Raw genomic sequence first — 15,267 nt, forward strand, 5'->3', positions numbered from 1 at the left:
GTTCTTGTCTGTACTGTAAAGTTCAAATTTGAGTGACAATAAAAGGAAGTCTAAGTCTAAGTCTTTTAATGTGTGCAGCAAGCTGTTGGAGATCTTTTATCAGTCTGTTGTGGCCAGTGCTCTGTACTTTGCAGTGGTTTGTTTGGGGAGCAGCACCAGCAAAAGGGACTTAAACCGGATTGACAAACTGATCCGGAAAGCCGGACAAACTATTGGCACGCAGTTGGAGGCGTTTGTGTCAGCGAGGGACAGGAGGACACTGGACACACTGCTCGCCATCATGGACAATCCTGCCCACCCACTGCACCAGACAATTGAGGGACAGCGGAGCTCATACTCCAACAGGCTCCTTCAGCTTCGTTCCCACAGTGTTCGATTCAAGAACTCCTTCATTCCGCACTCCACCCGGCTGTATAATCACTCGCCATACAGCAATAGATGATATCTGTCTATTACTTGACCGCTTTTACAAACCCCGTTTCCATATGAGTTGGGAAATTGTGTTGGATGTAAATATAAACGGAATACAATGATTTGCAAATCCTTTTCAACCCATATTCAATTGAATGCACTACAGAGACAAGATATTTGATGTTCAAACTCATAAACTTTTTTTTTTTGTTTTGCAAATAATAATTAACTTAGAATTTCATGGCTGCAACACGTGCCAAAGTAGTTGGGAAAGGGCATGTTCACCACTGTGTTACATGGCCTTTCCTTTTAACAAAACTCAGTAAACGTTTGGGAACTGAGGAGACACATTTTTTAAGCTTCTCAGGTGGAATTCTTTCCCGTTCTTGCTTGATGTACAGCTTAAGTTGTTCAACAGTCCGGGGGTCTCCGTTGTGGTATTTTAGGCTCCAAAACCTGTATGTACCTTTCAGCATTAATGGCACCTTCACAGATGTGTAAGTTACCCATGTCTTAGGCACTAATACACCCCCATACCTACACAGATGCTGTTTTTTTTTTCAACTTTGGGCCTATAACAATCCGGATGGTTCTTTTCCTCTTTGGTCCGGAGGATACAACGTCCACCGTTTCCAAAAACCATTTGAAATGTGGACTCGTCAGACCACAGAACACTTTTCCACTTTGTATCAGTCCATCTTAGATGAGCTCAGGCCCAGCGAAGCCGACGGCGTTTCTGGGTGTTGTTGATAAACGGTGTTTGCCTTGCATTGGAGAGTTTTAACTTGCACTTACAGATGTAGCGACCAACTGTAGTTACTGACAGTGGGTTTCTGAAGTGTTCCTGAGCCCATGTGGTGATATCCTTTACACACTGATGTCGCTTGTTGATGCAGTATAGCCTGAGGGATCGAAGGTCACGGGCTTAGCTGCTTACGTGCAGTGATTTCTCCAGATTCTCTGAACCCTTCGATGATATTACGGACCGTAGATGGTGAAATCCCTAAATTCCTTGCAATAGCTGGTTGAGAAAGGTTTTTCTTAAACTGTTCAACAATTTGTTCACGCATTTGTTGACAAAGTGGTGACCCTCGCCCCATCCTTGTTTGTGAATGACTGAGCATTTCATGGAATTTACTTTTGTACCCAATCATGGCACCCACCTGTTCCAAATTTGCCTGTTCACCTGTGGGATGTTCCAAACAAGTGTTTGATGAGCATTCCTCAACTTTATCAGTATTTATTGCCACCTTTCCCAACTTCTTTGTCACGTGTTGCTGGCATCAAATTCTAAAGTTAATGATTATTTGCAACAACAAACATTTTTTATCAGTTTGAACATCAAATATGTTGTCTTTGTAGCATATTCAACTGAATATGGGTTGAAAATGATTTGCAAATCATTGTATTCCGTTTATATTTACATCTAACACAATTTCCCAACTCATATGGAAACGGGGTTTGTATGTTAGCTACCTCGCTTTGTTTATGTTGTCTATTTTCTGCTGGATCTACTCTCTATTTTATGCTGTAGCCGTTACATATACTGTAATATTGTATATAGTAATTGCTATATATTGTATATATTATATAAAAATATAGTATAATATAATATATCAGTATATATCATGTACTGTATATACAATATGTAAATATTACATATATGCACGGTGAACTCTCATAGGCACTGATTTTATAGTTTAGCACCTCTCTCTGTGCAATTTTTTACTTTCCACCCACAGTCTGAATGCTTCTGTATATATGTATATAGTATAATATTTAATATTTAAACAAAACATTCAGAACATTTGTTCTCAGGACTGGACTCTGCACCTTACCTCCTTTTGCACTATTTTTCTTTTCTTTCCTTCCAATGTTTTGCATATTTGTAGACTGTCGCACTGATACTGGAGTTGCTGTGTATAGTGACAATAAAAGGCATTCTATTCTATTCTATATGTTATATTTTGTATTGCTACTACGGTACATTTTAGTCTACTTTATACCTGCATTATCTTTGTAACTGAGCTACTGTGCAGTCTAAGTACAAGCGTGTGTATTTTTTTCAGCAGCGCCTTTGCGCTGGCGTGAGCGCATGCGTTGGGGAGTGGTTGACGTTGAATGAGCGTTCAAGGGCGTGCGCCAAACATAAAATCTGCTTAATCAACATATTTAAACTTTAATTGAATGTAGCGACTCAGTATTGCGCGCATACATTAAGTCAAGCGGAGCTAGTTTAACACTCACCGACGATGTCAATACGCTGGCGGAGTGCAAACACAAACCAGAAGGCAATTTTGGGTCTGAGAAACAATCGATGTTTCCTAGCATTCATATAAAACACCTAATGCTTTTTCTTTGTTATTATTTTGTGTTTCTTTGTTTCACTTCAGATTGGCCCCAAATCACAGTCATAATCACTACACCGTATGGGCAAACCACACGGGCTGCGTAAAGCGCACAGGTGCCTACTAGTAGGGCTGCGCGATATATCGATATACTCGACATATCGTGGGTTTGTCTCTGTGCGATATTGAAAATGACTATATCGTGATATTCGAGTATACGTTCTCACGCAGTTGCTTTTAGCTGCGGGCATTACACTTCAGGCTCTTCTCACTCTTTGTTGTCTCTCCTTCTGACAGAGACGTAAAACAAGCGCACCTTCTTAGATACGTCACATACATATACGCCCTCGCGGAGCAGAGAGATAGCGGCATGGGTAACGATAGCTGTGGTGCGAGTGGTAATACGAGAGAAAGAAGGTGCGAAGCTGGTAACAAATGAAGGAAGAATTAATTCCCAAGAAAAACAGAAGGGGGTCCATCGCCTGGCGGTGGTTTGGCTTCAAGCGGGAATATGTCAAACAGACAACCGTAATATGTCAAGTGTGGGGCAAAGGCGTTGCTACAAAAAGTAGCATTACTGCTAATATGTAGCATCATTTGAAAAGTCACCCGCTAGAGAATGAAGAGTACTTGAAACTACGCATGTCAACATCTACGTACAAAATGCCGAGGCAACCATTTCCACATCAACACCGTATGAAAAAATAGTCAACAACAGAAGGAGATAACGTCCGCAGGAACCTACCACATAGCGAAGGACAAAAACTATTTGATTTCCTGTTATGCAGCTCCTTTTTATTTAACAGTTATTGAAATATCTTGTGTGACATCATGCACAAAAGTGCACTTTATTTGTTTTAAACTATTGTAGTGGTGTTCTGTACAAAAAGTGCACTTTAATTTAGTGTTGTTTTGATATGTCATCTTAGTGACATCATGCACAAAAGTGCACTCATAGCTTGTTTTTAAATGTCTCGACAATCTTGCACTTTCTGTTTTGGAAATGACATGAATGTTTGTGCCACTGCTTAATAACTGTTTAATAAATACAGTTTTGGTCAATTGACTTAGTTGTGATTTCCCTCTCTGCATGAAAGTTTAAAATGAGCATATATTAATGCAGTATAAACAAGAATGTTTTAATGTAGACACATAAAATCATACTGGTGTGATTATAAGGCAAAATATCGAGATATATATCGTGTATCATGACATGGCCTAAAAATATTGAGATATTAAAAAAAGGCCGTATCGCCCAGCCCTACCGACTAGGGTTGTACGGTATACCGGTATTAGTAAAGTAGGGATGTCCCGATCCGATATTTGGATCGGATCGGCCGCCGATATTTGCCAAAAAATGCGTATCGGCAAGGCATGGGAAAATGCCGATTCAGATCCAGTTAAAAAAAAACTCTGCTCCGTGTTTTCCAACGCACCTATTTAAATAATACATTCCACTTTTCTGCTGCTCCCTAATTTCCGTTCAGCATTTTCCAGCACACCTTCAACACATCCACAGGTCTGTGGATTCTCACGCAGTTGCTTTTAGCTGCTGGCATTACACGACAGGCTCTTCTCACTCTTTTCTGTGTCTCCCTCTCACAGACAGCAAGCACACCTTCTTACACAAGTCACATATGGTATCAGTATGTGACGTCATACGTCACATACTGTCACGTCATACGTCACATACGTATACGTCCTCTCCCAGCAGAGAGGCAGCATCATGGCTAACGTTAGCTGTGATGCTCGCGCAGCCGTGTGACCAACGTTCTCTCTAAGGTGCGCGCCTGTGCAATTGCGCACTGCTCAAACGTCCTCTGCGCATAGCAATTATATGCCACGCACAAAATCAAATAAAAAAATAAGCGCATAACAATTTTCGAGACACGGACACGACAGAGAAAACAGTTTTCGTCATCATTGTTCAAATATTGTAATGTCTGTCGAGACGCTTAGCTCCATTCGGTGCCACACGTCCACACCATCAAAATGCCGAGGCAAAAGTTTCCACATCAACACCGTATGAAAAAATTTGTGATTTTTTTAGTTGTGATTTCCTACTCTGCATGAAAGTTTAAAAGTAGCATATATTAATGCAGTATGAAGAAGAATGTTTTAATGTAGACATGCAAGCCTTGAAAGAAAATGTTTTAAATTCAAGACTACATTTCCTGCAAATGGGTGCATTTCTACCCTATATTTTAACTTTAGATTTATTCTCATATCAAACTCTTTTGGCTGTCTTTTTGACACTTACATCCGGCACCCCCCTCCACACCCTGGATTATAAATAATGTAAATAATTCAATGTGATTATCTTGTGTGATAATATAGTATATATCTGATAGTATATATCTGTATCATGAATCAACAACAAGTTGAAAAACGTATTCAGGTGTTACCATTTAGTGGTCAATTGTACAGAATATGTACTTCACTGTGCAACCTACTAATAAAAGTCTCAATCAATCAATCAAAACACATAGAATCATCATACTGCTGTGATTATATGCATCAAGTGTTCATTCAAGGCTAAGGCAAAATATCGAGATATATATCGTGTATCGCAATATGGCCTTAAAATATCGCAATATTAAAAAAAGGCCATATCGCCCAGCCCTAGTTTCAATGATGCCATTTCTGTTTGTCATGTACAATTTAGTCTTTTTTGTGTTTATCCTTGAATAAACAGGTCAGTTTCTTGTTACCAACCATTGTGTATTATTCAAACTCCCCTAATTCAGCTGGCTAGTTGTTATCAAGAGTAATAAAACCCTTTTCAACATGATTCTGACAACTAAGTAGGCTAAATAACTTTAAACTTTAATACATGCTCGGATAGGCCAGTATCGGTCAGTATCGGTATCGGTCAGTATCGGTATCGGATCGGAAGTGCAAAAACAATATTGGTATCGGATCGGAAGTGCAAAAACCTGGATCGGGACATCCCTATAGTAAAGTACCGCGATACTAATGAATCATTTTCGGTACGATACCGTCTCTGAAAAGTACCGGTCCTGCACCCGCGTCGAAGTCACGTCGTGTCATTGCTGGCTTACGAGCATGTTGGGCGGCACACAATCACACAAGCAGACACAGTGTGTAGACAGAAAAGGGAAAACGGACGCATTTTGGCATAAAAACTAACGATAAAGGTGAAGTTATAACACTGAAACACCCTCAGGAAGAGGTGATTTAAAACATGGCTAGCTAGCTAGCGGCTAACGTCCATCCGCTGTCGTCAGTGTTTTAGCTACTTCTAAATCACTAATCCTCGCCTCCATGGCGACAAATAAAGTACATTTCTTACAAGTATCATCCCTGCAGGACGAGGAATAGCTAAACATGCTTCACTACACACCGTAGCTCACCGGCATCAAAATGTAAACAAACGCCAAACATCCACTGTAATGATATCAACTACAAGCACGTATCGAGTAGCTAGTACTATGATTACGTCAATATTTTTTGGCATCAGAACATCTTCTTTCGTTTTTAAAAAAATGTATATTATGTTTATAAACTCAGGATATATGTCCCTGGACACATGAAGGCTTTGAATATGACCATTATATGATCCTGTACCTACTTGGTATCAGATTGATACCCAAATGTATGATATCATCCAAAACTAATGTAAAGTATCTAGCAAGAGATTAAGTGATTATTACGTTTTAACAGAAGTGTCGATAGAACATGTTGAAACATGAAGTAAGCAGATATTAACAGTAAATGAACAAGTAGATTAATAATTAATTGTCTACCACTTGTCCTTAATAATGTTGACAAAATAATAGAATGATAAATGACACAATGTTACTGCATACGTCAGCAGCTAAATTAGGAGCCTTTGTTTGTTTACTTAGTACTAAAAGACAAGTTGTCTTGTATGTTCACTATTTAATTTAAGGACTTACTGCAATAAGAAACATATGTTTAATGTACCCTAAAAAATTTTTGTTAAAATAAGGCCAATAATGGATTTTTTTTGTGGTCCCCTTGATTTAGAAAAGTACCGAAATAATTTTAATACCTGTACCGGAACCAAAATATTGGTATCGTTACAACACTCGTGCCTACCTTGTTTTTGCGCCGGAACGAGAATGACATTGAGTTTTTTGGACGCCTCGCTTGTGCACACTCCCCGTCCCTCCAGCAGAGCTTGCAGGGGTCGGCTCTCCCCCGGCCGGTGCCGGCAGGTCGTGCCCGAGCCGCAGCGCGCCGTGTACACGCCGCACGCCTGCCCCGGGCCCAGGGCACAAGTCACGCAGCAGCCGCAGCCGGGCTCCCTCGCCCGCACGGCGCAGTCCTTGGGCAGAGGCTTGCATTGCAGGAGCGCGACGGCGTCGCACGGCTCGCACCGGACGAGCGGTCCCACGGCGGCGACCGACCGGGCTAAAACAGCCAGCGTGGCCGCGAGGTGCAGCACGAGAAGCGCGGGCATGGCGCCGGTTGAGATGGTTCACGACGGGACACGGGAGGAGTGGTCGCGGAGACTCACCGGGACCGGTAGGCCTCCTCCATCTGTATTTTCTTTTACGCCAACTTCTCCTTTTATACAGGAGCAAAACGGGCCGACAAGTCACACCCTCCCCCGTATGAATAATGTAAACTGATCCCTGATATGAGAGACGGAGGACAGAGCCCACCTAATAATTTTTTGGGTTTAACATATCAGTGCAATCATCATCATCATTTCTTTTTATTCTTTCCACTTATGTTGCCATATATCAGCCACTGTGTGGAAGTGTGGGGGAACACATATAAGAGTAACATAAAGGCATTGTATCAACTACAGCAGGGGTGTCAAACTCAAATACAGAGTGGGCCAAAATTTAAAACTGAACAAAGCCTCGGGGCAAGGTTGAACAAATTAACCTTTTAATAGGGACCCAAACAAGTTTTGCATTGAATATTGAACAAGCAAGGCTTATATAACTTTATAGTGACATGCAAAATCGAGTTTAAATAAAAATTGAATGCCTCTCTTCTGAGGTAAATATCAAAAAGAACTTTTTCCACATGCTAATAAATTTTAAAACAAAATAACAATGAATAAACCAACCATTTAGGACTTTAAACTGCTCAGTTTGCAACACACTGATCTAATCGGATGTGCCCAAGCCATCTTTTCTTGGATGCTAGTTCATTAATGTCGGGGCTCAGACTTTGAGCTGAGGCAACCTTCATTATCGAACGAAGGTGTTCATCAGTCATTATATCTCGTAGCCCACAGTCTTGGGGGCGTGCCTTAAAGGCACTGCTTTTAACGTCCTCTAAGAGCTGTCGTCACGTCTGCTTTTCATCCATTCTAACAAAGTGCCCGCCCAGTCACAAGATATGTGCGGCTTCTGCATGAACACACATGAGAATGCAATGCATACTTGATCAACAGCGATACAGGTTACACTGAGGGTGCCCGTATAAAAAACTTTAAGTTTTATTAGAAATATACGCCACACTGTGAATCCACACCAAACAAGAATGACAAACACATTTCGGGAGAATATCCGCACCGTAACACAATATAAACACAACAGAAGAAACACCCAGAAGTCTTTGCAGCACTGACTCTTCCGGGACGCTACAATATACACCCCCGCTACCACCAAAATGAAAAAATGCATATATACACAAGCCACGTACAGTTCACACTTTCATTGTTTTTTTAGTTTTTTGTTTTTTTATACATTTCCATGTTTACCTTATCCCAATAAACATCTGTTCAGTATTTTAACATAAAAGTGTTTGATTGTGAGGCATTAAAAGCCACAAAATTCAACGGGTCCATCAGACCCACAAACACTGGCTGAGTAACAATAACAATATGAACGTTGAATTTTCTCAGCAAGTTTCTGCATCCCACAGGGATTCTTCTTTTGTGTTTCTGCACCTGCGGTTCCCACACAAGGTTGCAACATTGTTTGTCAACACTGTCTGCTCTCATTTTCTCGCACATTTGACCCTCTGATGTCCTGTGTACCTACACTCTGTCCTCCTCTTGTCTAGGCCTGCTGTGTGTGTGTGTGTGTGTGTGTGTGTGTGTGTGTGTGTGTGTGTGTGTGTGTGTGTGTGTGTGTGTGTGTGTGTGTGAACATCAATTTCCACACCCGGACATCTTGTATGTAATAGAAATGTGTAGGGGGGGTGTATGGTGTGTGGTCATTAAATATGTATTCTGATATATGTTCTTCACGGAAAATGAGCCAAAGTCAGTGAGTCTCAGTTTGAAAAATTAATTAATTGTATCATTTTTCTTTTAACAAAAAACGAAAACGGGCCCCAGGGACCCGAACACCACACAAGGTTAAATAATTGAATCCATGTAATGCTTTAAAAAGGGCAAATGGATGGCACAAAAAGCCAAAAGGCTTGTGGTTCCATTGTGGTCCATTACATATTCATCACATTTGATACGTTCTATAATAAAAGATACACTATATTGCCAAAAGTATATGGCCACCTGCCTTTACTCACATATGAACTTGAAGTGCCATCCCATTCCTAATCCATGGGGTTCAATATGATGTCGGTCAGCTATTACAGCTTCAACTCATATGGGAAGGCTGTCCACAAGGTTGCGGAGTGTGTTTATAGGAATTTTTGACCATTCTTTCAAAGCGCTTTGGTGAGGTCACACACTGATGTTGGTCGAGAACACCTGGCTCTCAGTCTCCGTTGTAATTCATCCCGAAAGTGTTCTATCGGGTTCAGGTCAGGACTCTGTGCAGGCCAGTCAAGTTCATCCACACCAGACTCTGTCATCCATGTCTTTATGGACCTTGCTTTGTGCACTGGTGCACAGTCATGTTGGAAGAGGAAGGGGCCCGCTCCAAACTGTTCCCACAAGGTTGGGAGCATGGAATTGTCCAAAATGTTTTGGTATCCTGGAGCATTCAAAGTACATTTCACTGGACCTAAGTGTCCAAGCCCAATTCCTGAAAAACCAACCCCACACCATAATTCCTCCTCCACCAAATGTCACACTCGGCATAATGCGTTCTCCTGGCAACCTCCAAACCCAGACTGGTGCATCAGATTGCCAGATGGAAAAGCGTGACTCATCAGTCCAGAGAAGGCGCCTCCACTGCTCTAGAGTCCAGTGGCGACGTGCTTTACACCACTGCATCCCACGCTTTGCATTGGACTTGGTGATGTATGGCTTAGACACAGCTGATCGGCCATGGAAACCCATTCCATGAAGCTCTCTGCGTACTGTGCATGAGCTAATTGGAAGGTCACATGAAGTTTGGAGCCCTTGTAGCAACTGACTGTGCAGAAAGTCTTTGCACTATGCGCTTCAGCATCCGCTGACCCCTCTCTGTCAGTTTACGTGGCCTACCACTTGGTGGCTAAGTTGCTGTTGTTCCCAAACTCTTCACTTTTCTTACAACAAAGTTGACTTTGGAATATTTAGGAGCGAGGAAATTTCACGACTGGATTTGTTGCACAGGTGGCATCCTATGACAGTTGCATGCTGGAAATCACTGAGCGCGGCCCATTCTTTCACAAATGTTTGTAGAAACAGTCTCCATGCCTAAGTGCTTGATTTTATACACCGGGCCAAGTGATTAGGACACATGATTCTCATCATTTGGATGGGTGGCCAAATACTTTTGGAAAAATGATGTACATATACACAGTATACATGTCAGGTGATTTGAAAAACAATATATACAAAACAATTGGGGGGGTATATACACTATGTACATGACACTATGTACATGACTATGCACGTGTTGACTCCAAGAGTGTGCAAAACAGAATGAGAAACTATATATACACCATTACCACATATAAACCTGTTTGATGCTTCGGAAAGTTGCTGGGGATCAGATTTGGTTCAGATCAGGTAGAGGTTGAGCTGAGCCATGATTTTATGGCAGTTTTAAAATTTAGTAGGGAAGTTCAAATTTTAAGGTCTGTTGGTAGTGCATCCACTGTGTGGTGGCAAAATAGTAGAATGCATTTTTTCCCATGAGAGTCCTGAATTTGGGGGGGGCGGGGGTGGCGGGGTCTGAGGAACCCCCTCTTGTGTCTGTGAGCATCACTTACTCTGGTGAAATAGTTTGACGGATACTTGGGGAGAGGTTCTCTGAGTATTTTGAATACAAGGCACATTGCAATTCGGTGTACTCTTTCCTCAACTCTAAGTCATCCCTATTTGGTAAAGTGGGCTTGAGTTAGGTGAGTCCTGTATGAGAGGTTGAGCAGGAGTCTCACCAGCTTGTTTTATTTATCACTGTTCCCTCCACCAACACCCAAACTCCAAAATACTTTTTAATTTTTGTTTAAGCATTTTCACAATGACACGTCCAATCATAATCAAAAATCAGTTTGATATAATGCCAGTTTGTCTCTTTTTGTAACTCTTTTTAAATTAAAAAATATTCTTGAAACTTTTTAAGTCTTTCTTTAGAGCAGGTGTCTCAAACTCAATTTACCTGGGGGCCACTGGATGCAGAAAGTGGGTGAGGCTGGGCCGAAAGAAAAGATTTCTTAAAAAAAATCTAACATGCACTTTTTAATAAATTCACCTTCTTTGAATGGCTTTCCCGCCCTAGCAACAATCTCACTCACCATGTAGCTATCTTTGACTGCTGCATCGCTCTTTTCGGTTGCTTTCTTGAAGAAATCGTGTTGCCTCAGTAGACTGGTTTTAAAATTTGCAACCCGGTTCACTCTCTCATCTCCCTTGTATTTTGCATACTCCTCAGCATGTCTAGTTGTATAATGACGTTTCAAATTGTATTCCTTGTGCACCGCAACTTTCTCTGTGCAAATAAGACACGTCGGGGTGCCCCTGTGCTCAACAAAGAAATATTGCATCTCCTACTTTTCCTGGAATTGTCTTTGCTCATCACTAACCTTTCTCTTCACTGCAGGCTTTGAAAAGTACATGTTTGGGGTTGTGGAGGTGTAGTTGAGGTGTGGGGGGGCCGGTTGGGGGGGGTTGGGTGGGGCGGGATTTGGTGGTAGCGGGGGTGTATATTGTAGCCCGGAAGAGTTAGATCTACAAGGGATTCTGGGTATTTGTTCTGTTGTGTTTATGTTGTGTTACGGTGCGGATGTTCTCCCAAAATGTGTTTGTCATTCTTTTTTGGTGTGGGTTCACAGTGTGGCGCATATTTGTAACAGTGTTAAAGTTGTTTATACGTCCACCCTCAGTGTGACCTGTATGTCTGTTGATCAAGTATGTCTTGCAGTCACTTACGTGTGTCTGCAGAAGCCGCATATATTATGTGACTGGGCCGGCACGCTGTTTGTATGGTGAAAAAGCGGACGCGACGACAGGTTGTAGAGGACGCTAAAGGCAGTGCCATCACGGCACGCCTTTAATAATGTTGTCCGGGTGAAAATCGAGAGAATGGTTGCCCTGGGAGATTTTCGGGAGGGGCACTGAAATTCGTGAGTCTCCCGGAAAAATCGGGATGGTTGGCAAGTATGTTCGCGGGCCGCACTAACATTAAACTTTCATATTAAGGTGGGTTCCGCAAAATAACGTCTCGCGGGCCAATTGCGGCCCGCGGGCCGCGTGTCTGAGACCCCTGCTTTAGAGAATTCCATGCTTTCACACCAGCAACAGACGAGCACATTTGTTTCAAATTTGTTCGCGCTCTTGGATGTTTAAAGTCATACGACCTTCTGTGATTCTCATCTTCAGACGTGAACATGAATATCTTTTGTAAGTCCTTCGGAATAACTTTATTTCTAGCTTTGAACATCACTAATAGAGTATGCCATTTTACATTGTCTCTTAGTTTTAATAATCCTGACCTAATGAAGAGTGGATTTGTGTGGTCTCTATATCCTACTTTAAAAATAATACAAATTGCTCTTTTCTGTAAAAGAAATAAAGGCATTATGTTGCTGTGATATGTATTTCCCCATATTTCTGCACAATAATTGAAATAAGGTTGAATAATTGAGCAATATAACATTCTCATTGTATTATACGGGAAACTGTATTCAACCTTGTTCAAAATAAATACGTTTTTAGATACCTTATTTTTCACTTGCAATATATGAGCTTTCCATGTCAACGTTTCATCTACGATGACCCCAATCTAGTCTTATAAACCAAACAAACACATATAGCAAAATACAAACCCTGTTTCCATATGAGTTGGGAAATTGTGTTAGATGTAAATATAAACGGAATACAATGATTTTCTAATCCTTTTCAACCCATATTCAATTGAATGCACTACAAAGACAAGATATTTGATGTTCAAACTCATAAACTTTATTTTTTTTGGTAAATAATAATCAACTTAGAATTTCATGGCTGCAACACGTGCCAAAGTAGTTGGGAAAGGGCATGTTCACCACTGTGTTACATGGCATTTCCTTTTAACAACACTCAGTAAACGTTTGGGAACTGAGGAGACACATTTTTTAAGCTTCTCAGGTGGAATTCTTTCCCATTCTTGCTTGATGTACAGCTTAAGTTGTTCAACAGTCCGGGGATCGCCATTGTGGTATTTTAGGCTTCATAATGCGCCACACATTTTCAATTGGGGACAGATCTGGACTACAGGCAGGCCAGTCTAGTACCCGCACTCTTTTACTATGAAGCCACGTTGATGTAACACGTGGCTTGGCATTGTCTTGCTGAAATAAGCAGGGGCGTCCATGGTAACGTTGCTTGGATGGTGACATAGTTGCTCCAAAACCTGTATGTACCTTTCAGCATTAATGGCGCCTTCACAGATGTGTAAGTTACCCATGTCTTGGCCACTAATACACCCTCATACCATCACAGATGCTGGCTTTTCAACTTTGCGCCTACAACAATCCGGATGGTTCTTTTCCTCTTTGGTCCGGAGGACACGACGTCCACAGTTTCCAAAAACAATTTGAAATGTGGACTCCACAGAACACTTTTCCACTTTGTATCAGTCCATCTTCGATGAGCTCAGGCCCAGCGAAGCCGACAGCGTTTCTGGGTGTTGTTGATAAACGGTTTTCGCCTTGCATAGGAGAGTTTTAACTTGCACTTACAGATGTAGCGACCAACTGTAGTTACTGACAGTGGGTTTCTGAAGTGTTCCTGAGCCCATGTGGTGATATCCTTTACACACTGATGTCGCTTGTTGACGCAGTACAGCCTGAGGGATCGAAGGTCATGGGCATAGCTGCTTACGTGCAGTGATTTCTCCAGATTCTCTGAACCCTTTGATGATATTACGGACCGTAGATGGTGAAATCCCTAAATTCCTTGCAATAGCTGGTTGAGAAAGGTTTTTCTTAAACTGTTCAACAATTTGCTCACGCATTTGTTGACAAAGTGGTGACCTTCGCCCCATCCTTGTTTGTGAATGACTGAGCATTTCATGGAATCTACTTTTATACCCAACCATGGCACCCACCTGTTCCCAATTTGCCTGTTCACCTGTGGGATGTTCCAAATAAGTGTTTGATGAGCATTCCTCAATGTTATCAGTATTTATTGCCACCTTTCCCAACCTCTTTGTCACAAGTTGCTGGCATCAAATTCTAAAGTTAATGATTATTTGCAAAAAAAAAAAAATGTTTATCAGTTTGAACATCAAATATGTTGTCTTTGTAGCATATTCAACTGAATATGGGTTGAAAATGATTTGCAAATCATTGTATTTTGTTTATATTTACATCTAACACAATTTCCCAACTCATATGGAAACGGGGTTTGTAAGTCCTGAAAATGTGCGCGCCTCCGCTTTTGTAGCCCGTGGTGACATTGGAGTCGATAAGCTTCTTCTTTTTCTCTATCTGCTTGTTATGGGACATTCATTCCCCGCTGTTGCCATTTCTAATTTAAAGTAGCGTAAAGTTCTCACTTATATCTGTCAGTAAACTTGCCATGAAAGCGCTAAAACATACCGGTGTAGTGAGTTTACATTATTCACCCAAGGAATGTTAGTTATTAGAGAGTTCCGGTCGGACGTTTTTTCACGGGACACATTTCCGGCGTTGTTGTTGCACTAGTGAGCCACGGATGAGAAGATACTGCTCCGTTATTGATTGAAGTAAAGTCTGAATGTCATTAAAACAGTTAGCTCCATCTTTTGATACTTCTTCCACTTCCGTCCTTGCACGCTACACCGCTACAACAAAAATGACGGGGAGAAGACGCTGCCGAAGGTGAGCCACGTAAATAAGATCGCCCACAAAAAGACCGCAAAAAGCGGCTTGAAGATGATCTGTAAAACATAATCTATGCAGCATTTTGACCAAAGAACCATCATTACATGTTATGTAGACCACATGGAAGTGTTTTCCATTTAGAAAAAATATATATATATGACCCCTTTAATGCGCCCTATAATCCGGTGCGCCTTTTGTATGAAAATAGACCTGACTCGATCTGCTCATCGACAGTGCCCTATGGTCCGGAAATTGCAGTATTATTTTCATCAAATTTGAGCATGCAGTGACAAATGCTGCTGGCAACATCGGCTTGAGTGCCAATGTTGCACGATCGACTGATCAGCTGCGTCCTCACTTCCTTGCTCATCAAACT

At 41.5% G+C, this 15,267-nt stretch overlaps 1 protein-coding gene across 1 annotated transcript in view; it reads right to left on the reverse strand.

The window, feature by feature from the left end:
• LOC133616393 (insulin-like growth factor-binding protein 3) overlaps nt 1-7,258 on the reverse strand; it is a 113,031-nt gene extending 105,773 nt beyond the window's left edge. Inside the window, exon 1 of the mRNA XM_061975586.2 lies at nt 6,843-7,258. Within this exon, the coding sequence (XP_061831570.2) occupies nt 6,843-7,206 (364 nt within the window). The 5' untranslated portion in view covers nt 7,207-7,258. The remainder of the gene's footprint in view (nt 1-6,842) is intronic.
• Nucleotides 7,259-15,267: the final 8,009 nt, after the last annotated feature.

The sequence above is a fragment of the Nerophis lumbriciformis genome, linkage group LG14 (genome assembly GCF_033978685.3).
Source record: "Nerophis lumbriciformis linkage group LG14, RoL_Nlum_v2.1, whole genome shotgun sequence".
Classification (NCBI taxonomy): Eukaryota; Metazoa; Chordata; class Actinopteri; order Syngnathiformes; family Syngnathidae; genus Nerophis; species Nerophis lumbriciformis.